General features: G+C 41.2%; 1 protein-coding gene across 4 annotated transcripts in view; it reads left to right on the top strand.

Moving 5' to 3' along the window:
- FHOD3 (formin homology 2 domain containing 3) overlaps nt 1-24,897 on the top strand; it is a 386,715-nt gene that overhangs the window by 183,566 nt on the left and 178,252 nt on the right. For all 4 annotated transcript variants that reach the window (XM_086468856.1, XM_086468855.1, XM_086468854.1 and 1 more), the window contains exon 5: nt 5,771-5,876. In XM_086468856.1, coding sequence (XP_086324982.1) covers nt 5,771-5,876 — 106 coding nt within the window. The remainder of the gene's footprint in view (nt 1-5,770; nt 5,877-24,897) is intronic.

The following is a 24,897-nucleotide window of genomic DNA, read 5'->3' as shown; positions in this document are numbered from 1 at the left end:
CTTACCACTGCTAGAGAGTAGTCTTTACTCTTGAGGTCACCTAACTTGGCAAGTCAGTGAGCTAATGGGTTTGAAAAGATTATCCTAGACCAAAATTGATGTAAACATTCTTCTTTCAATGTAGAACGTATGGGCTTGGATGCCTTTCATCTTTCGCTGCACATTCCAGATGTTTGCTTCTTTCCTCTCATCGTATATACGTGGTGGGATAGATAATGTACTGAGTTCAGATTTATGTCTAGAGCATGATGTGTTTGTACTCCGCTTCATTACACCTTCTTTTTTCCTTTTATTTGGGAAAGAAGTACCTTAAAAGCCTTTTTTTTCCCTCTTTAATTCAGGTTTGATTTGTTTATTCAGTGCTTTCCAAAAGCAGTCTGGTTAGAGTCCCTCATCCCCTTCATTTCCTCTGCTGTTCCCCTGCAATATATCTCCTTTCAGTCAAGGATGACTCTATGCTGTAGTGGGTTACTCCTTCAGCTGCTGTGAAAAAGTTCCAGAAGGCAGATCTCACAGTTTGCTTTGGGAAGGTCCTTGTTTAAACAAAGGGGAAAAAAAAATAAAAATAAAAGGGCAGCAAATTAAATCAGATCTTTAGCGTGAGGTATTTTGAGAATTAAATGCTAATTTTTCCCTAGGTGATACTCTAATATGCATTCACTGTGTAAGATTATGGGGAACATCTGAATGTTATAATGGGTGTTTCAGTTTTTATCTTTCACTGAATATCAACAGCCCTTAATGGCTATGTGCCGTTAAAAATTTTTTGGGTTTGAGTTGAACCTGAAGGTCTCTGAAGCTGAACTACTGTTAACTTCTCTAGCATAGGGACGATTTTTTTGGTATCATCCAAATGTCTTTTGTTTTTCCAAAACAGGCACATAACGTCCATTAACAAACGTCAGACTCCACAGACCACAGTTACTCCTCCTTCCTCCTTTTTCAGTCTTGTTTATTTGTCTGTGAGTCAGTCCGGAATAGCGTTCTTTTTTTCCTCAACTCAAGGATGATGCAAACACACTTGATGCAAAATCAAAATGTCTACTCAAATATCAACAAAAGGTATTTAAAGAACAAGCAATTGTGCTCTGAGCTAGGACACCATTACCTCTGAAAAAATAATTGTGGTTATTTCACTCAATAGCTTGTGTTGTTATATATCTTGTTTCTCTTAAATTAGACAGCAGTGTTGTCCAATAAAATATATATCTATTTGTCTTCAGATTTGTAGTAAAACTATTTCGGAGGATGTTTTTCCCACAGCTTTCTTGATTCTGCATTATGCTACCCATTTATGTTAGTTTTTCTACCTTCTGTGTACTCCTGTCCTTTCTGTCCCTTGCCCTTGCCTTTGCTCCCACCACTGCCTGTTCTGGGTGGGGGAAATTTGGCACATTCTCTCTTCAGTAGCAGTCTGTTGGCATACAGAGTAACTTACTTTCTAGGCATGCAGAGTCCTTGTGAATTACCATGGCGTGTAGCCTTAGTTTACCTGAACCCTGAATATACTCCAAACTTAGCTGACAAATTCCGGGGATACATTCCCCTCTCTTGAGTTTTAGGAGAAACAAGATTCAAAATTCTTGAAGAACAAGAGATTGCTCAAGTTTCTTTGAGTTAAAAACACCTTATATAAAGGCATGTATGGGAGGGAGCAGTTGCCTAGTGCCAGGGAGGAGGCTGCTCTGGGGTCCCGGGGTATGGGCTCTGTCTCCCTGCACTGCTGGAGGGGGCCCTCCATTGCACAGGGTGATGTCCTGTCCCATTTGGTGGGGTTTGGGTTAGGTGAATCTTTGGTATCCTCCCTTTTAAAGGGGTTTTCCTCTGCGCAGCAGAGAGCCTTTGCTCGGCAAAGGTAGAGAGTTAATAACCCTCTTTGATCAGTAGATTGGCAGCAATAACACACTTTAATAGTAATAATATTTCACAGATTGGATAAAATAATATTTCACAGATGGGATAATAGGTATGGCTTTCCCTAATTCTGTCTAATAATATGGAGAGAGGAAAAAAAAAGTGAAAAAGGGAAAGGAAAGGAAGGGAAAGGGAAAGGGAAAGGGAAAGGGAAAGGGAAGGGAAGGGAAGGGAAGGGAAGGGAAGGGAAGGGAAGGGAAGGGAAGGGAAGGGAAGGGAAGGGAAGGGAAGGGAAGGGAAGGGAAGGGAAGGGAAGGGAAGGGAAGGGAAGGGAAGGGAAGGGAAGGGAAGGGAAGGGAAGGGAAGGGAAGGGAAGGGAAGGGAAGGGAAGGGAAGGGAAGGGAAGGGAAGGGAAGGGAAGGGAAGGGAAGGGAAGGGAAGGGAAGGGAAGGGAAGGGAAGGGAAGGGAAGGGAAGGGAAGGGAAGGGAAGGGAAGGGAAGGGAAGGGAAGGGAAGGGAAGGGAAGGGAAGGGAAGGGAAGGGAAGGGAAGGGAAGGGAAGGGAAGGGAAGGGAAGGGAAGGGAAGGGAAGGGAAGGGAAGGGAAGGGAAGGGAAGGGAAGGGAAGGGAAGGGAAGGGAAGGGAAGGGAAGGGAAGGGAAGGGAAGGGAAGGGAAGGGAAGGGAAGGGAAGGGAAGGGAAGGGAAGGGAAGGGAAGGGAAGGGAAGGGAAGGGAAGGGAAGGGAAGGGAAGGGAAGGGAAGGGAAGGGAAGGGAAGGGAAGGGAAGGGAAGGGAAGGGAAGGGAAGGGAAGGGAAGGGAAGGGAAGGGAAGGGAAGGGAAGGGAAGGGAAGGGAAGGGAAGGGAAGGGAAGGGAAGGGAAGGGAAGGGTCACCACTCCTGGGGTCCAGCGATGTCTGATCTTTGGTTCTTCAGGGGTGGGTGCACACCTGTGTCTTGATTATTGGTATTTTTATTGTCCCTTTGCATTAATATTCATGAGTCCTGTTCACGTTATCCCCTCCTATTTTCACTTTCCATGCTAACCAGGACACAGGTGCAGTATGCAACATTTTGGGGGGTCCAAGGGGGTTCTGTCCACTACAGATAAGGGAGTGGACCTCAAGTCCAGTAACACCCCTCTTCTGCAGGGTTTGTCCGTTTGGATGGGGGAGGTTGGGTAGCCGCTCCAACTGAAGCCCCCCTTTATCGATGACCCCAACTAAAGTTTCTGAAGGGAGTACACTGCTCCACCCTCCTATCTGCGAGGAGGGAGCACCGCTTCACTCTCTTATCTCTGAGGAGGGAGCACTGTTCCACCTTCACAGGGCTTGTTCCCTCCCTGGAGCAGGCTGTACTGCGAAGCAGGCTGGTTTTAGGGCTAAGACATAAAACTTGCACTGTAAAACAGGTTTGGTCAAGACATTTACATAAAATCTGCAAACCAGGTTGTTTAAGGCAAAAAGTCAGACTGTCCTTCACAGGTGAGCTTGAATGTTACTTGCTGTCTGGTGTGATTTGGATCTATGTATTGCGTGCATGCATCTTTATTTATCTGTTTATTTGTAGTTGTTTTATTTTAAATCAAGTATCCCAAGTTTGGGGGGAATGAACCTGAGATACGGCTTTGATCATTAGAAAGCATTTTATCTGGGGTCTTTTTCTTATTTTTCTAGGACTGCAGTTGTTGTGTCGTTCTGGAAGTTCCCCATGTGAATTTTGGCATCACTTCTGCACAAATTAGCTTGAGATAAATTGTTTCAGAATTAAGAGTTCAGTCCTCTGACTGATGGCATTTGGGAAGGGCTTTGCCAGAGGCTGCTGCTCGGGATGGGACAGGCAGAGGTCCATGTGTCCTGGCTGACCATGCCTCTCATTGTCCCCTGTCCTGTGCATTGGGATGTGCTCTTTAGGTTGGCAGCTTGACCAAAGGCACAGCAGCCTCTGTGCTGCCAAAGGTGCCATGCTGTAAAAAGGTCCTTAGTTGCTCAATGTAAACAGCCATCTTCATTCTTCAGTTCTCTTCTGGAATGGCAGAAGGAATTCCCTGGTGGGCTGCAGTGGAGGGGGAGCTATGCATGCACCTTTAAAACACGAATTTAATTATTTTTAAAAAAGAATTATGTACAACAGAAGAAATCAGGACTTAATTAGTGCCGTCTGTATGAACAGGTACGTTGTCAGTGGACTCTTCCTCTACTCGCTAGTAATCCCACTGTCTTTTGAGTACGACGAATGGATAGGGGAAATTTGTCACCTTCATAAAATTGTGTGCTTGCATCTGTAGTGCCCTGGCCCGACATGGGAGTTCGTAAACTTCCTAGCTCTTCAGGAAACATTATCAAGGCTTTTATCGATCTAAGTTAAAAAATAACACCCTCGCAAAAGAAAATATTGACACTAAGAAATAAAATTTTTAGCTCAAGTGTGCACAGCTGTAGATTTTATCTTGCATATTTGGGGGTTTTATGGTACAGTTTTGCAAAGATGTGGGGAATGGTTGTATGATTCCTCCTTATATACTTTTTGAAGGCTAAATCATCTTTATTGTGTGATAAATTTGTGTATCAATATATGACTGTAAAACGTGTATTTAAGTTGTTTCAACAAATTTGACCTTCTCCTGAAACATTAAACAGATTTCTCTCATAATTTCTACATTTGTTACGAATTGCTAGATCACCTTACAATTTTAAATATCCCATTTGGTCAGCCTTTAAGAATTATGTAACTTAGCTCTGGAGGAAGAAGGAAATTTATAAGAAATAATCTGTCAGGCTGAAAGAACTTTGCAATAAGTGAATTGTCACACTAAAAGGGACTTGATTATTTTATTTCCTTTGGTGGTTTTCTGAGTGTTTGTGGTGAATTCAGAAATTACTCTTAGCAAAACTATCTACTGTCTGGATCTTAGCTTCTCAGGGCTGTGTTATTGGAAAGCTGGAATTTCTATCTAATGCAGTTGTGTATGGAAAACATATATTAAAAATAATCAGAAGAAGGGACTTGGCAACTATGATGATTTTGTCCACGTTGTACTTTCTTCTATTAATATTTTAAATTGGTTTCGTGCCTAATTTGTATGGCTAATTCATTAAGTGCTGTTTAATCAAGTTTTTAATAGCCTTTGTAAGAGGAGAAGGCAAGCTTTAGATACAGTGCTCTGTAGTCCCTTGGCATAGTGTTATGCATGTAGTGCCTGGCGAAGCCCTCCTCTCCCTGGTGTGTGATATGGGGTCATTCTACTGCACTGAGTAAAGGACTGATGGTTAAAAGAAGTGAGTCACTTTAACCAGTTTATCTCACATCAAATACTAAGGAGTATTTTCTCTTACATTCGCTGTTTTCCATCATAATGTAGGAATATTTTCTACTAGTGTTCATATATTCAACACCATACTTTCCCGTTCTAAATACAGTGAATTAATATGACATTAAAATAATGAATATAATATTACATTGCAATAAACACCAATTTTAAAAGTTTTGTAGGCGCTTCAGACACTAAAACTGGAATTATGCTAAGGCATATAGATGGCCTTCTGTTTCTGATACTGACCCTTTAAGTCTTTAAGGCACCTTTAAGGCTTTAAGGGTGCCTGTTCATGTGATATGATGAGATTTTAATATCAGGTAGAATGTCTGCAGGCCCTTAATGAAAAAAATCAAAAGTCGTGTTTTACGGATATTAATCTTCTGTAGTTGACTTAAAGGTAAAGGATTGTTTTTTCTTGCTTTCCATAAATGTATTAATTCTGATTTTAACATTCAGAATTTTGCTTATGGTCTTCTGTACTTGCTTACATCATTGGAGATGTAAAGTCAATGACGCAGGCACGCATTTGATTTCACATTATAATATATTCTGTTTCTTTGTCTTTCAAAATTGTAACGCAGCTTTTCCTTTCTCCTATGGCAGGATGACAAGGACTTGGTTCATGAGTTTGTTGTCGCTGAAGGTCTGACTTGCTTAATCAAAGTGGGAGCAGAGGCTGACCAGAATTATCAGAACTACATCCTGAGAGGTAAAGGAAATGCATCCAAAAGCTGTTTTTATTGCTCTGGAGCTCTCACAGATCTGCTGTAACTTGCTGCATTAGTTGTCTTGGAACATGTTTCTCCGTTTGGTCCCGATTCTTGAATGTTATGCAGGAAAATTAAGGGGGGATTAATGCTCACCACTGAGCAGGATGAAGTGGAAAATTCAAATATCAATAGTCTGTATTTTCTTGTAAATTATACTGAAAATCTGCAATCCTAAGAAAGAAAAAGAGTTCTAGAGCTTTCACCAGATAATTCTAAGTGTCAAAAGGCACAGAGCAAAACAACTTCTTTAAGTGGGGTTAGTAGCTATGGAATAAACAGTGAGATGGTCATATCTTAAGGTCAGTTGGCTGGAAGCAATTTTTAGATGATATTTTGGAGTTAAACACATAATCAGAGGTTTACGTTCTCTTCTTTGCACTTGAAAGATAACTGGCAAAGGTAGGGTTTGAAGAGTGATGCGGAAAAGGTGTGTAACTGGATTAGAAAGCTGGTTTACTCTGTTGTGGCCCAAATGAATGCATGTGATTTTCATCTGACCAGGAAACCCAGGCTGCAAGTTGGGAGACTTCCTTCAGTGTTTTGAGGAGTTATTAGCGAGGGGAGAACAGTCACACCAAGGGATCTTTCTGCTGGATGATCTCATAGTAAATAGAGTGCACTAATGAATGCATAGTTGTGGTGGATTTGCTCATTTGAATTTTCTTAGACTGACATATATAGCAGTCTTTAAAAACGTCACTTTGATGTATTTGGCTGCCAAAACTCAAACTGCAAATTGAGGAGTAAAACAAATACAAAAATAAGGAGAAGGATTTTGTAAGAACCAGAAATGCTACGTTATGGAAAGCAAGGATGCAAATACTAAGTGCAGCTTCATGTGAAGAACTTGAAGGTTAGACTGTATAAATTCCAGCTTTTGTGGGTGTATAAGAAACCAAATCAGTGTCACAAATTATGTTCTATGTCAGTACTTGTACAGGGATATAAATGTACTCCAATAATAGCTTGTATATATTCAAAAGTAAAAGGCTATTAACCACAATGAAACTAGACGAGGACCCAGAAACATGCAAAAGAAAAGAGATTTTCTTTACAGCTGATAGCAGAAGTTTCTGGGAGGCAACTAGCCATAGATGTTCTCAGAAAATTCAGCCTAGAGGCAAAATGTAGATGCTGTATAGGACAGTCTGACCTTCAGTCTAGGGTTGTACTCCTCATCAGCTCAGCTTTCATCTAGCCTAGGTGGATGACGTCTTTGCCCTTCAGCTGGGTTTTGCAGCCAAATATTGAAAATTCAAAATAAGGAAGCCTGATAGGTGTTTACACTACATAAGTATCTAAGTGGCCTCATAATCCAAACACTGGATAGCCCTGCAGCTCTTCTGCTCCAATGTCAGATAAGGTTCGGGGCACTGAGCCTCACCGTTGGCGGGATGATCTGCTGATACCAGAGAAGTCAGTCACATCTGAGTGGTCTCACCACAGTATTGCATGTACCTTCACCTTACTGAGATCTCATGTGACATCATCCAGGTGCGGACTGAGAAGAATTAAAACTCCCTTCCACATCAATTGCTTTTTTCTTTTTCTTCCCTTTTCCCTTTTCCCATACCCTAATGCATCCAGGGGTGAATTCAGGGAGATCACAGTGGTTGCTTTTTTATTGTGGCTTCTCTAGTTCTCCAGAGCGTGGTGTCCATGGTCTGAAGTTAGAGATTTTCATTTTCCACTGAATTCAATGAATGATAAAACAAACTTCTGTGCATAGCATCATACTAAGGAAACTGCTAACTCATCTTGTTGCATTGTTATTAACAAGTGTTCAAAACAAATTTAAAACAAGCTAACAAAGCAACGACATCAAAACCTGACCATGTAGAAGTACGCCATAAAGCTACAAACCTTATTTTAAGAAGATGCCTTTAGGGATTGGTACCTTCTGAAATCAGGTCCTTTTTTGCCCTGTTTTGCTGGTGTGTAAAGCTGAAGTTTCTCTCTGGGTAGTGTATCCTAGCATCTCTTACTCATGATTTTACTCTCATGATTCTTCTATGTGATGGGATTTTGTTTCAGAAACTAAATTGGTCTTGATTGTCTTTCAGGAAGTTCAAAGCTTGTTACAACTCCAAGATTATGTCAGCTGGTTTGCAGTTCCAGGAGCCAGCATGTGCTTTTGAATAGGTCTGCATGCACAATAAGATAAAGATAGGTTTGGAAGTAAAGTGTAGCCAGACAATCTTATCCAAATACATTGAGGAGGGTGCTGAAAAGAAACATTAAATACGTCATGTAAGAGTGTTTCTGGTATATTATTTTTGGAAGACCATAGCAATTGGTTGGATTTTTTTGTGACAGTTGTGTGTATTACTGCAGTGCTGCATTTTACTTAACCCAGGGCACTGGTGAATAGGTGAATAAATTTTACTGAAGATACATCATAGTTAGCACTGCGGTGGTCCCATAAGCTTTAAACTGAGTGTTAAGTTACGGAGATTCAAAAAAAAAAAAAAAAAGTAATTTTTGAAGTCATCTTTGTCTAAAATTTTTGTGCCTTACTACTGTGGTGTCTTTGTTCTCCAGATCCTTTTGGAGTGGAATATATCCTTATTTTCTCTGCATTTAGCCTGAATCATAAAGGGGTGGGATTTCTCCCTAGTTCCATATCTGGCTGTGTTTCTCCAGCACCTTTGGGGTAATTCACTGATTTCCTCTTGTGATCGTAACCCAGCTTGCAGGGCTTGGGACAGTAAATGGCAGCCTTAGGCATGGCAGTGCCTCCTCTGCCTCCAGGGCTCGCCTGTGTGGGACTGCCTGTCCTTGTGACTGAGCAATTTCTGAATGTTTCCTGTGAACTTGTTTGCTTGCACTCTTCAAAAAATAGCTTTGGACCTAGAAGTGAAAATACTTTGTAAATATATGTATATCTAAGGGGTTTAGGTGGTTCAGTGAGTTCCCAAGTTATTTCTTGAGGACGTTGCTTTCCTTTTTCCAAAGGTCTGCGTTGTTTCAGTCTAACATTTCCTGGTTGTGGATTTCTGCTTAGTGGGCTTGACTTGGTGAAAGCCAGACCGAGCTGCCAAAAAAGTGACTAAATATGAGTCACGAAAATTTTAGTTACTTTAATGGGTAAGTGAAGAGAAGTGTGGCTTTTACATACAATACTGAGAAATCCAAACAGTTTATTGTCAAGTGCTCAGGAGTGACTGTTTATTTCTGCTCCGGTCCCCTGAACTAGGCTTGTTTGACTGTACCTTTCCCAAACTGCTCCCTTTTGTCAGTGTATAGCCTATAGGTCCTAAGCCAACAGTAGCCAAGTTCTTGCAAGAGTTACTCAGTTGAAAGATGAGTGTAGAAAACAGCTTTTGTCTTCCTTAGCTCTTCAGCCTAAATTTATTCTTTGATATTGCTTTTAATGGTTATAGACATCTAAAGAAACTTCGTGTTTTGAGGGATTTTTTCCCCCCACAGAAATAGGCTTGCTTTCCTTCCCTCCCTTCCTTTTTTTCTCTTTGGTGACAGTGATCCATAAGGATGATGAACTTCACTCGTAGCACTGAAGTTAAAAGTTTCGGTCCCAGTTACCAGATTGCAGTATGGTGGATGTTGCCTAAATATTCAAAAATAAATGGAAATCGGTGAAAGACAGATGAAAATGACCACAACTGATGAGGATTAGTATAAATCTTACTGTAATTTTGAAGATGCTTTGGATACAATCTTGAGATCTTCAGTTCCTTGCACAGAATGAGAAAGCAACACAGGAAATAGCATGGCTGAGCACAGGCTAATTAAGTAATTGGTAGAAGTATGGTAGTATTCATGTTTTCTGTTAATTTAGCCAGTGCTGTTGGGAAGGTGAGAAAGAAAAGCAGCTTGTGTAGACCAAGGCTTAATTGTTTTAAAAATATACTGAATAAGTGAGAGATGGGGATTCAGGGGTGAGTCTGCTGACACCATAATGTGAGAAGACCTGCCTGGTGGGATCCTGTCTTGTCTGTCCCTCCCATCCAATGAGGAGGTTGTAAAAAGGTAGAGTGTATTTGTAGAGTGTATTTGTGTCCTTGAATCCCTAATTGCCTGCATATGTATTCAAATCAGTATTTAGAAGTGTCTATAATTAGCTGAAAGCGAGAGTACGTTCTTGTGGTCTGAAAGCACAAGCCAGGTGTCCAGTCCAAGCAGGAAGAGGCCTTGACCTTGCTACAGTGCAAAATTTCAAACAACTAAGGCTGAGGAAAAAATGGGACTTCAGTCTCTGCTCATACCAGACCATGTTTGAATCAAATTCAGCTTTTGGATGCAGCTCTCCGATTTAGTGAGAGCTGTGTGCTTATGGGGAATAAGAGTTTGGGTTCAAAGTCTGGATGTGAGATGGTTTTAATTTTGTTTGGCGGCTTTGGATTTTTTGTGGGTTTTTTTTTTAAGAAGAAGAAATAAAGGAAAACAAGCACTTGGAAGGAGCCCAAGAGTTACGATTTGAGGCAGTATTTGTGCTTCAAGTTAACCCCTCTCCCCCAAAGCCATTATTATAATCTAAAATTAATGATACATAGAATTATAGAATCATTTAGGTTGGAAAAGACCCTTGAGATCATTGAGTCCAACCGTTAACCTAGCACTGCCAAGTCCACCACTAAACCAGGTCCCTAAGTGCCATGTCTACGTGTAGTTTAAATACCTCCAGGGACAGTATAGCCAAAACTTCAATAGTCTGGGCAGAAGACTGGGTTGCAGTAGAACCAGTTGTGGGTCTTCCTATCTCAGACCTACTGTGCTTCTGATAAAATGATAAAGTCCTGTTGGTCTCTACAGGTACTAGTGCAAGCACAGAAGATGAAGGCCATGGTCCTAGGTGAGGGATCTGATATAATCTGAGAGATGATAACATATCATTTAAAAGGATTAAAGGTTCATACACAAATTCAACAGCATCTTCAGTCTGATAGAACAGCAGCTTCATTATTATGCCCTACATTTTTTTCCCTATAGATATTAAATGAGGTTTGCTTTGGAATTGCGTTGGTACAAGCATGCATTTATCATTTTGCAGATAGTATATGACTCATTGGTCTTATTTTATTTTCTCTCTTAATTTTGCAAGGCCTTTCAGGACTTTTAAGTAATTTTATGGGAGACTTTTACCAGAAGAGTCTTATGTGAGTCCTAAAATGTAAATAAGAAAGAACTAAGTATCTTAAAACACTGAAATCGTAACTCCAAGGCACGTTCTGAACTATGCTACATGTTTGAATTAGGTAAGGATTCCATTGAAACAACACCCTTCAAGCCTGGTATCTGCATTTTGTACAGTTGCGAACTGCCAGTGACGGAGAAGTTCCCAAGAGGAGCAGCGACTTCACAAAGTACAGGAGTGCAAATTGGGGAGCCTGAAACTTTCTGATCCCACACTGAGGCATGAGGATGGGGGAGCCTTTTGGTTCCTCACCTTTCTAGTTGGTAAATGAGAGAGAGGCTTTGCAGAGGGATAGATGGAGGGAAAGGATGTAACCATCTCTGAGTAGTTACCCTTTTAGTAACCTCTGCTTCCTACTGCAGCAAGGTAATTCTAAATCGGTATTTTGTGTGTGCTTTTAATTAATCAGTGTAGTGTAGCTGACAACAACAAAACATGGGAAGAAATTGCTGTAAGAGCTTGGGCTGTAAAGAGATTTTGCTGGTGGAATTAAGAGACACCGAGCTGTTTGACAGGGTGGTCGAATGTGCACAGGAGCCACCAGAGTCAGTCAGAATCACCAATGCATGCCCAGGCAGGGGGTCAGGTTTTCTAAAGCAGCAGGCAAACGGCTCAATCACAGACGTGTCCCGAGGCCGCTGACGGTTAGGTCTATTTATAAAGCTAGAGGCGTGCGATCCCACCTGCACGCCAACTTTAGAACGAAGCACTGTGCTGCATATTCTGGGAAATCAGATTAAATTCCTGAAGCGACTCAGTGCTGTATGGTGAAGGACCATCTGGTTACTGTCTGTCACCGGGATTCTGGGTGCCCGAAGATGTCAAGGAGCTAGAGGAAGTCGAAGGTGAGGGTGAGGTTTTGCAAGCGAGTGGTGGAAGCTGCTGCTGATAACCCTTTCGTTCTGAAAGCCAAACATGAAGTTATCAGCGAGCTGGTGGCATTTCTGCATCGAGCCAACTGCTGCTAGGAATGCTTGGGGTTTGTAAGTGTGCTCTCTATAACAGGGGGGATGATCCATTTCCAGGAATCGGCTGGCTGGTTTTATCAAAAAGACCCTTTCTTATTACAAGGACACGAATGCGCTCAGTGCTCTTGAATTTTCCTCCCTCACCTTGATAGATGATGTGGCATTGGCCTTTTGCATTAAAGGTTAGGTATTACAAAGCGTTTAACATGAGGAAGCACGTTCTTCTGCAGTGAGTGAATGTGAAGCAATGTATCATCCACAGGGTTAGTGTAAATATCAAAAGACTAGAAATAAGGTCTGTGAGAGGCGAAGTCTATCCTAAATAGACATGTCTTGGTGGATTGGTACCACAACAGTAAAACAGATGGTAGTAATGAAAGTTTAGTAGTGAAAATGAAACTAATACTGTGTATCATGCATAACTTTGTATTATTCCTGTTTCAGCCTGAGCTGGAGTACTATTTAAAGTTTTCCAGCTGTAGAAAAGTACCCCAGTCCCAAGTAAATAGGAAGAGACAGCGCATGATTAGGCTTACCTTTACATTTCCTTCTTTTCCTGATGCCAACTTTTCTTCTCTTAACCTTCACTGTGCAGGTATCGATAAGTGACTGTCAAGTTCTTGCACATATGTCTACATATTCAAGTTGACTTCTTATGTGCAGTCCTTTAAAATTATGTAAATCTCAGCTGATTTCAAAGTAGCTGTAGTAACAACTCATGCTTTAAAGAGAAATCAAGTGCCTAAATCTTGATTGCTTAGGAGTGTTGCTTCTGAGAGGGACTTGCTGGCTCAGTCTCCCTGTAAATTCAGTTCTTTGATCTTTCTGCTGAGTCCTTCAGAAAGCATGTCAGAGTTGGACTCTTGTCCTGTGGGGATTTGAACATTCATATCGTTCATTTCACCTTCATTGGTGAGACACTGGCACAGGTTGCCCAGAGAAGCTGTAGCTGCCCCCTCCCTGGCAGTGTTCAAGGCCAGGCTGGATGGGGCTGGGAGCAACCTGGTCTGGTGGAAGGTGTCCCTGCCCATGGCAGGGGGGTTGAAACTAGATGATCTTTAAGGTCCCTTCCAACCCAAATCATTCTGTGAGTCTATGATTCTATACTGGACATCAGACTACTGTCCCATGAAACCATACCAACAGATGGCAACTCTACCTGGAAGCTGTTATGCCCACATAGCATGGGGCAGCTCTACATGGAGATACAGCCTAAGTTCACCACCACCACCAAACCTCAAAACAAAACCCACCAAACCAAGCAAAGCACAGCTGTGTTAGCAAATTTAGCAGCAAGTTATATACCTGTGCTAATAAGACCTGTTAATGAGCAGCACTGCTGAGCTTTGGTGCGGCATTAGCGTGGCTGTGGTGCAGCCATGCCATCTCCCTTTGTGAAATGGGCTATGCTGCCAGCTTTCCATCAGTGAGCTTCGTAGGTGACATCTGTTGTAGCTTGTGTCGAAAGTAACAGTCCCAGATAAATCAGACCTATACCTGATGGCTCAGTACCTTTTCCTGCTAAATGTGTGCAGAAACCTCAAGGTGTGCACACCTTTCATGGAATGAAAAAATACAAATGGATTTGGCATCCTGATTCATGGACTCTTTAGGTTAGAAATAATGAGATTACAATACTCTTTGTACCAGAAAGAAGGGCACATTATACTATCTCTATGATTAATATAAACACTAAACCTCCTTGGCTTGTAGCTGAATTCTCTTTCACTTCTGCAAAGACTAAATGTATTTGTTTACTTGTACAAGGGCAGTTGGGAGACCCTGACCTGGGAAACCATGCAGTTTAAAGTTTAAAAAGAGTGAAAACAGCTTCTTTGCTTTCCTCTCTATGCTTTTAGAGTTTCCTTTTTCCATTTCTCATCTGCATATTTTAAAATGATATTTCTTAAACTCGATCTATGCGTGCATTACACTGAGTTTCCTACCGAACACAACCTTAAGTGTTCCCTTAGCTTGTGGAGCAACCCCTGCCCTCTCCTTCCTCCTCCCTCCTCCTCCCTCTCCCTTCCTTCTCCCTGGATGTGATCCTGATCCACGATCCGTCTGGAAGCAGAGCCAGATGGTTCTAACACACAGCGTACAGTGCAAGTCCTCCCAGTCTGGGATGGGAATTGGCACTGCAGCAAATTTGAGTTCAAAAGTTTAACCGCCCTATAGTAATTTACACATCTACAAATAAACGGAGCCGTTCCTTGCTCTGTGCGTTATATATGAAATGCCCTTTCATGTTGAGACTGCTCATGAGGAGGATATAGGGTTCTCATGGTCTACATGGAATTCAGGAATAACACCACCATAAAATTATGGATTTCCCTTGTTTTTAAAACTGACAGACGCTGGGAGGCTTTGGGTTGCTTTCTGTCTCCATGAAAATGAATCTTCAGGTTTTGTGCAATTTTTTTTATGCTTTGTGAAATTCCCATGAAATGTGACACCTCAGGCTATGCAGACCCCGTGTAAAACGAGGAACTGAACCATGAAAAATGCGCATCCTTAACTACTAAGCAAAGAATAAGTACTTGGGAAGTAGTCCCAGGGGCCTTTAAAGCCCTTGTGGATGTTATATGATTTAACTACTCAAACTTCATGAACGAGCCTTGAAAACAATGTACTGATTCCAACTGGTAGCAGCATATTACAGAATGTTTCTGCCTTTTTGTAGTAATATTTTAACCTGAAAGTATCCAAAACATGATTTATTGGAGAAAGAGAAAATGTGTCTAAAATAAAGATGTTCATAAGCCAGCACAGACATGAACACTGGCACAAAGTATGTCTGCTGGCAATTTCACTGTGAATTACTTATATTGAATATAGGCACATAAAACACAGTAAAATAGGGTTGGGAAATAGTGTTTGATTATTCCTATTTCAAAAGTAGATACTTCCACAGCTATTTGTGATGGTGATTGCTCTGACACACAGAGTACTCTGTCCTGATACAGAGGCAGGGAAAATTAAGGACTTGAAAGGAGAAGAGAGGGAGGGTCAAATGTGTAGGATAATTAGAAAGTGCTGGCTGTTATTCCATGAAGGTGATTACTGTGTGACACAAGGACATGTCAAAAATGAGATTCTTCAAATGTCTTCAGAGTTAATTTCCATATCCAGATATGTTTGATTTATTTTAAGTCCCATCTTAGCCCTGTCTATCTGGATTTTTTTGTGAATGTGCATGCGTATGCCTTTCTATCAATCCTCTTCTCATATGTGCAGCCAGAAAATGGGAGCAGTGGGCTGTAAACTCTTAAAATACTCATTTTCACTGCCATGAAGCAGGGACCTGCTTTAAGCCTCTGATTGCTACTGCATCAAAATATTAAAAAAACATAGATGATTCAAGAATTTAAAATCCAGGCCGTAGGACTTGCATGTATTATCACAGTATTATTAATCTATCATAAATGCTGGGTTCATACATATGTTTCTAAGAAAAACTGTACAATATTCATAGGCTGATGACAGTGGGGGATAATCTTAGCATATGGGAATATTAACATTTCTGTTTGCTGCTGTGGAGGGTTTCTGCTTGTCTGTTCTTCTGCATAACCCTGAGGTGCACAGGAGTAGCCCCTGCCCCTCCGGGAGGCATACGTAGCTAATAGCTACATGTTTACACAGGCTGAATAAGAAAAGATGGCAACTTTTTACTGCTCTGTAATGAAATATAAGGACCAGTTTACCATCTGGACAGGATGCCACTGATGGTGGCATTGGAGCGGAGGGAGGAGAACATGCGCTGGCCTCCCCCCACTCCCCACGTGTACGTGAAGGATGTCAGTGCGTGTACGGGCAGGGGGTGAGCAGACCTGGAGAGGCAGCAAAGCTGAGGTGCTGTGGAAAGTCAGACAGGTTATTGTGTCTTCCCTCTGCAAGCCAGAGGGAGAAGAGTTGTGGTTGGGGGTCCCTGCCTGCTAGTGGGGGGAAGCACAGGCTTATCCCATTCCTCCAAGTTTTGCAAAAAGTAAAGACTGTTGAACTATGACTTTATTAACTGTAACATGATTTCTTTCTCACCATATTTCCAGGCAAGAAGTTTTTCCTGTTTTTTAGTATGTGAGGCATTTCCAGCTTTTTCCATTAAAATTCCTGAAGCTAAAGCCTGTGCTGTCAAGCCGGCAGAGGAGACTGTGCTTACCTCCTGCCCGCAAGTGATACAGGAACGGCAGCTTGCACTACCTGCCTGAAAATGCAGCACCTCTGTGTTTAGGATGGGTTTTTCAATAATTTATCACTTTGGAGTTTCTTCCCTGAGATTTTAGTGAAGTGAGTTTACTGATGTAGGTGCAATTCAAAATAAGTAATTTTTTACTTCACCTCTTTTAATAGGTTGACAGCAAGAAAATAAATATTCTTCCCTCTTCCAACCTTATAAGTACTTTGGTCATGTCGTTGTGTGTGTTGCCCCCTCCCATCCTGGAGATGATGAAAGTGATTAAAGAAAAAAGGGAGGGGGTATTCAGGGTCTATGGGAGTGGGGAGGACCACAGGGCGGTGGACTTAAGACCAAGGCTGGAATGTTTCAGTCTCACAGGTTGGTGTTTCCAAAAAGCAGTGAGTTATAGGAGTGGGGCAATGTATTGATGCTGAACTTGCTCAGTAATCTAAAACTCTCTGGATGACAGAGAGCACAGAGAGGAGGAGTTTAAGGTTTGCACCTGAGTGGCTCCACATTGTATCAGGCCTGAAAGAACACATTAAAGGAAGGAAAATGGTATGTGAGCTACTGAGGGAAAGATCTCCCTGCTGCTGGGAAGCCAAGGAGTATTAACATCCTGCAGGAAAATTACTGTTTAAGGGCAGATCCTAAGGGTTGCCTTTAATGAAAGGCCTGGATGGACAGACTTTCTTTTGCAGTTTACTGGTTTTGCTTTTGACATTTCACAGTTCCCTGAAATGGAGAAACTTTAAAAATACTGCTGTTTGCTGGGAGAAGTGCCATCAGATGGCTCTGCTGTTAAGCACATTGACTTGAGTCACTGAAGTGCTACTAGGATTTAGTATATCTATAGTGTGTTTTAAGTGGGTTTATTTAAATGACTTCAGACAATACTGAGCGATATCCTGTTTCCTCCTACTTAACCTCCCTCCCGCTATACTTATCACCTGCCTAGACAAGGATCTTGACTTCCTCCAGCCCTGTCTCTCCTGTCTCTGTCCCTGCCCCTCACTACACCCCGACTTTCTAATTTTATGCTCCAAATCCATGATTCAAAAAGAGCTCTGTCATTTTTAAAGTTATGCCCCAAGTTGGCTTTGGGTGCAGCAGGGTTGCACAGCACTTACTCCTAATGAGCTTCAACTATCTGAGGTAACAAGGGTCCCTATCTGCAGACTTTCACCTCGGATGCTCTGAATCTTGGTAGCCTGCCCCTGCGTGCAGAGAACCGTCTCGGGGAGCAGTCACGGTTTTCTCATCCAGGCACTACAGTGAGTAAAAGCTCTGCTTTTAAGGCGGCAACTTTGACACACGGTTTCCAGCTTCCCAAAATTCAGTAGTGGGTCACCATAAGTTTGCTTTTAGTACTTAGGTTAACATCAATGATGGAAACATTGACTGTAGTTTTTATTAGCCAGATATATTGGTTGCTAAGAATATTCTTTTATTTGTGCTTTTGATAAAGGTTTCTTAACGTTTTCTGAGATGATCATGGACAAATGCACTACTACTTTTAAGGCTGATTAATAAAACTCTTGAAAATGAAGAATACCCTGTGATCTTACTTTGCAGACATGCATGCCCCCTTTGTGTGGAAGCTGATCCAGTCTTTGATCGCACAGTGGTACAGCTTTTTCCACAGCTGCTCTGCTTCAGCTAGCAAGCACCATCGCACCTGTGCACTTAATGAACCTTTTGAATAGCTCACCCTATCATCAGTGCTTCCCAAGGCTTTGGGACTTATTTCATGCTATGCAAACTCGGTTATAAAATGTTTGTTTTCCTCATGGATTTTTCTGTGGTTTGTCAGTAAATGTTATCCACGAGCTGAAAGGGCAGTGTTATCTTTGTGTTGCAGATAAGAAAACGAGGCACTTGAAAACAGACATATTCTGAATTCAGAAAGATTCAGTTAAGCCTAAGTGATGTTTTTCGGCTTGTCCTTGGGCTGTTTTTTCCAAACTTGATATGGCACTTTCTGTTTATGACTTTTTGATCTTTATCCTTAGTGCTTCTTTTCCCATTTAGACACTTGCCCAGCCTGTCCTAGTTTTCTGTCTCTGATCTGTCTGTAGATTTTGCCTTTCCCACATCAACTTTTCTTAACCTACGTGAGTTTACCAGTTTACCATCGACGATCCATGCATCAATATTTAGAAATTAATTTACATTAATTTCTTCACCAGTTTAAACTGGCTTAAACACCTTTTCTTCCCATCACCTCTCCCCACCTCTGCACTGTCTGTCCTGCGTTCTGGCACCACAGCTGTGTTTATGTGATGCTGTAATGGACTTGACAGAGGAATGTGTTCATCTGAAAAATGAGTATGAAAAGGTGGATATTTTGCTGTTGTTTTGAATTTATTTTTTTTTTAGTACTGTTGAATTACCCACCTGGTTCCCAGTGATGAGACACAAACTTCTGTGCCAGCAAAAACCTGAGTTTGACCTGAGTCAAACAAATAAGGGAGAGTGTTGCACCACCACTATCAAGTATGTAGTCACAGCTTGGTCTCTTATCTCTTGTCCATTTCTTTCTTCAACATCACTCACATCAGTCCTAATCCTTATGCTCCCTCCAGCCAAATAACTTTCAGTCTTTCCCATTATTTCCTTCATTTATCGCAGTTGCTTTATCTCTTTTCATAACTCTCAGACGCTCATCAGACTTTCTGTCAGAGTTCTTTCCTTAACTCTTCCGTTTCTTTGAACTTTTCTGGGTTTAAATTTTGTTTCCTTCTGTGTCCAAGTCAAAATTCTCCCCCCCACCATCTGAGTAACAAGACAGTTCCTTTAAAACAAAACCAAAAAAAGCTGCCTGCTCTTTGTGAGGCATGTCATTCCTTGGTGGGCAGCAGCAGGGAGCATTATGGGGATCTTTTGAGCTCCAAGGATGGGGTATTCAGAGGTTTCAGCTGATTGCATATGTGCAGTAGAGACTATTGTAAGTGTTAAACAACAGTTATTTCAAAACCTTATAACTACACAAAGTTTACACATTTTAATGTGGTCTGTGTGAGCTTTTTCACTGACATGAGATATAATTTTCCTGAGTTTTCCAAAGAGCTCAAAATCTAAAATATTGTCAACAGTATTTTTCATTCTAGTGAGATGCTCTCTTCCTCCTTCCTCCCCCTGCTTTCCACAAACCCACCCAAATATAATAAATGTTAGAAATTTTCCCTGAAAAAAGAAAGGGTTGTGTCGCAAACAGCACAGAGAGAAAGTTTCCAAACAAACTGAGGAAATTGTGGACAATTAAACCCAGGAATGGTTTTGTGGGAACTATCAGGCAATTTTAGTAACAAGCAAAAATGTCCCATATGTAATGAGCCTTCAATTTTAGTTTCATGAGGCTCATCGCTCACTTCAAATACTGAAAATACGTAGGAAACCAGTGCTTTATTGGCTAGAAGTATAATGTGACTTGTGTTGCTTTATTCCGTTCTTTAGCCATAGATAAGTGATTTGATGGGGTGACTACTAAACCAGTTGTACTCAGAGTGTAATTGTTTGGTTTATATATACAAAGAACTGACCTAAAAATCTTCTGAACTTAAAGAGTGTTCTTCTAATGTTGACTTCTTGTGTAACAACATCATCGTGAATTAGCAGAGCAAGACCTGATTAAGAAGTAAATGTTTATCAGAAATGTCTCTTGGGATCTTGACTTTATATCAGTCCTTTAGACTATATAAGGACAGTTAAATATGTAGTAAGTGTCATTTGAAATAATCACTTTCAGCTGGATGACAGAGCAGGATTTGTCTCACCTAATTCCAGTTCCCTTGTCTCAGGTAGTTAGCTAGACTCCTTGAGCAAGAGAGAACACAACACGTCTTTGTGATTGAACTGGATTTGCTCCGTGATTAGCGGTTAACAGCAGATATGAAACAATCTTTTGTTTCTCCATTTTCCGTATGAGGTCATGAGTGTGTGTCTGCACTTACAGTTTAACGTAGAAGGGGCTTGAGTATTTTATGTAATTTAGTTCATTTTAGTCTGAACTAGTTCCTCAAGAACAGTAGATGGAACTCAGCAGAAACTTCTTCAGACCTGTATGCTTTCTCAGTTATGACAAGAAGGTCATTGGTGATATGAGAATCTCAGTCTGAATATCCATGGTCATTTCCCTAAAACAATGAGTCTCATCTGTCTCTCTTTGAAGAGATTGAATAAGCTTGTTTATAGTTAGCTTTATGAAAAGTATTTGTCTTTCAGTGACTTCCATTGTGTTTGGGGTGTGTGCGGAGAGGGGGACGAGATGAGGAAGGAGACAGAAAACCTGCTGTCAACCTGATCTTTAACTCAAGAGTCTGAGAGCACAAACATATCGACATTTTCAGGCTTTGGGAATCCTAGTGATGTGACATGCTTATTAGCCATGGCACCATTATGTGTTTAGTGGGTGCAATGGTTCACTGAATCATCTAGTAAAAGAGCAAGACTTTCTTTTTGATTTTAGGGACAGCTCAGGAAGACTGAGCTCCTATATTTGGTGCATGAAGTTATGTACTGTGAATGTCACTTTTCCCTAGATCTCTGTAGACAGGTAGGAAATGGAATGCATGAAAGAACATAAGATTAGGAGCTAGCTTTGTAATGCTTTGTACTCACTGGACATGTTTATAGAAACAACCACCCTTGTGTAATGAGTACCTTTTAGCCATGCTGATTCTCAAAGAACAAGTTGGGAAGGACATTTGGACCACCTGTAAACTCAGAGAACTGGATCTTCTATGAGTACCTGCAACTGTCCTGGCACGCTTGGGACTGCCAGGCTGGTCAGGATGGGAGGCAGCCTGCCCCACAGGACTCAGTCAGAAAGAGACTCATGTTCTGTATCTGATTCCACTGGAACTCAATGACACCTAAGAGCCCTGTATTTGCAAAGGCTGGGCTTAGTTGCTTTCCATGACTGGCATTCATGAGTGGCAGAATTTTCATTTCAAGAGGTTTTAGCCTTGCTGCCTCCATTGAACCAAGACCTGAGTAGAAAGAGTTGAGCTTTCCAAAATCAGGAAAGAGAGACCGAATCCTGTGCACTAATACATGCCAGCAAAGCCAGATTTTGGCCAGCAAAACTATAGTGCATGTCCTTCCAAACCTGACCAAACAGCTGTGTGGTTGGATGTGCCACCTAGAGCCCAAGCCATTGGTGGCCTGTGGTGGCCCGGCGGTGGTTGGCCGAGTACCATGGACAGTGGCGGCTGAGGGACAGACTGCACCAGGCTTGGAGCTCAACAGCCTTGTTGGAAAAGACCTTGTCAGCCAGTTGGTGCCAAATCAGTAACTGTTAATTGCGTGTAAAATAGATAAACCCTCCTAAGCTTTTTCCCACAGGCATTCCAGATTCAGTCCTTCTGTGCAGTTGTATTTTGTCCAGAGCTATTCAAAACCCTTAAAATGATGTCTGATAGATAAAGCAAGCTACTCCTGCCTGAAACTTCAAGAAAGTGCTGCAGGTGTTCATGGAGTCCTCTCTTGGAGTGTTTCCCACTTAGTGCTGAGAAAACCCTTTTGAATGCCTTTTTGGGTCAAACAAATTTCAAGAAGCCATGGCCTGTGCTATTTATATGATACTTCATTTGACTACAGTGATGCTGTGATCTTAAGCAGCCTTGTCCCCAAGTGGTGCTAGAACTTCATGTAAGCTAACTTGTAGCTGAAGCATTGATGTGCTTCTTCCAGATGTGTATCAGAATATAATACTTGGTTACAAACAGAGTGTTCAGACTGTTGTTTGGCTATGGTTACCCATAGATGGCTGCTCTTAGAAGCATGCCCTTGCAAAGGTTGTGGCAAAAAAATGGGTCAGGGTTTGTTTTTTTTTTTCTGTCCTAAAATATATCACTAATGGCAGTTGACATCATCTGCTTGTTTCAGACAAGACCAGGTACAAAGAAAAGAAAAACATATGTTTGACCCATGAAAACCATGTTAACTTGAGAGACTGAAGCTTCTTATTCCTATTATACTATAAGGATGCTGAAATGTACAACGCTACCTGTGCGGAATGTGCTTGAAGAGCTAATGGTTACTCTCAAGAATCTGTGATTTCTTGAGATTTCAGTGTGAATAAGGCGACACATGTTCTGTCCTTGATTTATGGGTTCTTTCCCTATTTTGCACTTTAATTGTTAGAGAATCAGAGGAGTGTTAAAACTGCCCTGTCCTTTGTGCATGGCATAGTGAAGACCAAGGCACCAAATCATAGTGGATCCAGGGGGAATGATCCATACTCGAGCATGGCTTCAGCACTGGAATCAGTGCATGGGCTCTGGCATGGTGCCTGAAAGTGTTATTGCTCCCCAAGCCTATGGAGGGGCATGACAATGACGATGTTGGCCTTTGAATTAAACATGCATATGAATTAGGTGAAAGTAAGTTCCTGGGAAGCTTATTTCTAGCTAGGTTGCTGGTTTTCCCTTCACTCCCATGTCATGTCATTTTGCATTTACTGGAATAATCCAATTTACAGTTTGAATTGTATAAATAAAGTTAATTTTTGTACTTTCTTAGTTTATATATCAGCGCATTGTCCAGATGTTCAGGAATACATTGATTCAGCATGTGTTCTCAGCAGCAGTTTTTTTGCCTGCAAAACTGAGGGAGGGCATGGTGAACACTAATGCTCTGAAGTTGTAAGATAAGCTTAAACAACATTGAGTTATTAGAAATGAAACACACAGGATTCCTTGCATTTGCAGACTGACTTCTGCACGTAAGAGGTATAATATTTTTAAGTTTTGCTCCGCTGTCAAAAGACTGAGAAGCTTGGAGGAGATTCTCTGCTAATGACATCACTGCAGACCTGAGGTTGTAGTTAAAACACAAACAGATTGCTGTGGAGTTACAGGAACTGCTCCTTATCAGGTGACGGTGCTAGAAATACTGTTCCTTCTGAATGTGAATTCCCCTGAAACAGCTGCTGCTGCATACAGGCCCGATGTGTGTGCATCATGAACAAGCGGGCAGAGTTCTGTCTTTAATGTTGTAAACCAGGATGGTTCTTACCAGCAGGAATTTGCAAAGTTTTATTTCAAACTAGGTTAACACCTGATGGGCTTGATTGTGCTTTTGCTTACCCTACTGACACAAAGTTAACTTTTGACATGTGTGTCAAACACACAAATTGGGTCCAGAACTCTTAAGTAATAAAAAATCAGGAGTTTCTTTCGTAGTTATTTCCCTGTCACTTGTAATGTTCAAGCAATGAAAAACACGGTAATCCTGAAGATTATGTTAATATTGAAAAAGTAATCTTTATTTTTCCTAAGTGGTTGTATTGATATTTACTGGCCATTTTTCTTAGCAAAGGCACCATGATCATTCCCTTGAAACACAAGAGCTTTTTTTATGTGAATGCTCTGAATTCTTTGGAAAAGTTCATTAAAAATAACTGGGATGATGCAGTGCTGCCTTAGCTGAAGAGCTCATTTTTCAATAGTATTCTTTCATGTTTATTTATAAGTTAAAAAGAAAAGTCTTAAGATTAAAACATCTGATTGCTCTATTATCCTGTGAGAACTGCAAACTCATTACTGTACATCATGAAATGCCAGTAGATTTCTTACTATATACTTCGTATAGATTACATAGGACTATGGTTTCTCTAAATACAGATATTTTTTTTTTTGGCATTTCTACTCTTCCCTCAACTGTTGTGTTCCCAACAAGAACCACATTGCGTTTGAGGGCTTTTTTTATATGCTCTAATAACTTGAAAGAATTTTAAATCTATGTTCTTCTTGCTGCTAATAAAGAACATTGCATGCTACATTTTTGGAAATTATTTCTTTTTTGTGTGTTATTTTCCCAGTCAAGTGAAATACAGAGAGCTTTCAGTCAAAGAAAAGAAAATTTCAATTAATTTCCTCTCCTTAATGATTCACATCTTCTTTACACCACTATTACTGCCAGCAGATAAGATCCAGCAAAGCAAAACTGTAAATACAGCTTTGCTTTTACAAAGCAGTATTCCCACTGTAACAGGCATTAAGCTGTCCTTTGGCATCTCTTTGCGGCAGTGTAGGCTGTTAGGTTTGTCAGCGAAAAGATAGCTTCCGCTGCCTCTACTCTGGCTGGGAGAAGTTAGGGAAAGCATTACTTTCCTGTTCCGTAAAAGCAGGACAAAATGCCAGTCCCTCCCTGTCCTCCCACACTATTGCTGTTTGTTCCCATATCCCACACCATCCACTCCATTGGTCTGGAACGTGGAGCTGGTCTGGGTTAAATCCACTGGTAACCTATTTTAGTGGGTCAGCTGGGTTTCTTTCAGTTCTTGATCCAATTATTCACAGGCATGTATAAACAGTTGCAGCAGCACAAGGGTAAGCAGGTCCCAGGAGCAGGAGAGGGCCATCACCTTCCAGTGATGGCGCTGGCTTTTTCAAAGTGCAAGTGAAGTTCTTGCCCCAGTGACTGGACTGAAACAACTTTGTTTTCTTCTTGGTGTACCTGGCCTGAGGATTGATCTTACACAAGGCAGTTTTGACTCCAGCTGTTTCAATTTTACCACCTGTAAAATCTTGTGCTATTTTATTTACTGGTTTTAATATTTTTTTTATTTTTTTTTTTTTCAGTTTGTGGGCAAAATTGTATATTCACACTGTTTTCTTGAACGTGCATGAAGAAGACTTTGGGCTTCTTCCTGT

The sequence above is a fragment of the Leptosomus discolor genome, chromosome 8 (assembly GCF_034619465.1).
Source record: "Leptosomus discolor isolate bLepDis1 chromosome 8, bLepDis1.hap2, whole genome shotgun sequence".
Taxonomy (NCBI): domain Eukaryota; kingdom Metazoa; phylum Chordata; class Aves; order Leptosomiformes; family Leptosomidae; genus Leptosomus; species Leptosomus discolor.
The sequence above is the reverse complement of the archived record's forward strand: the minus strand, read 5'-3'. Positions and strand labels throughout refer to the sequence as shown.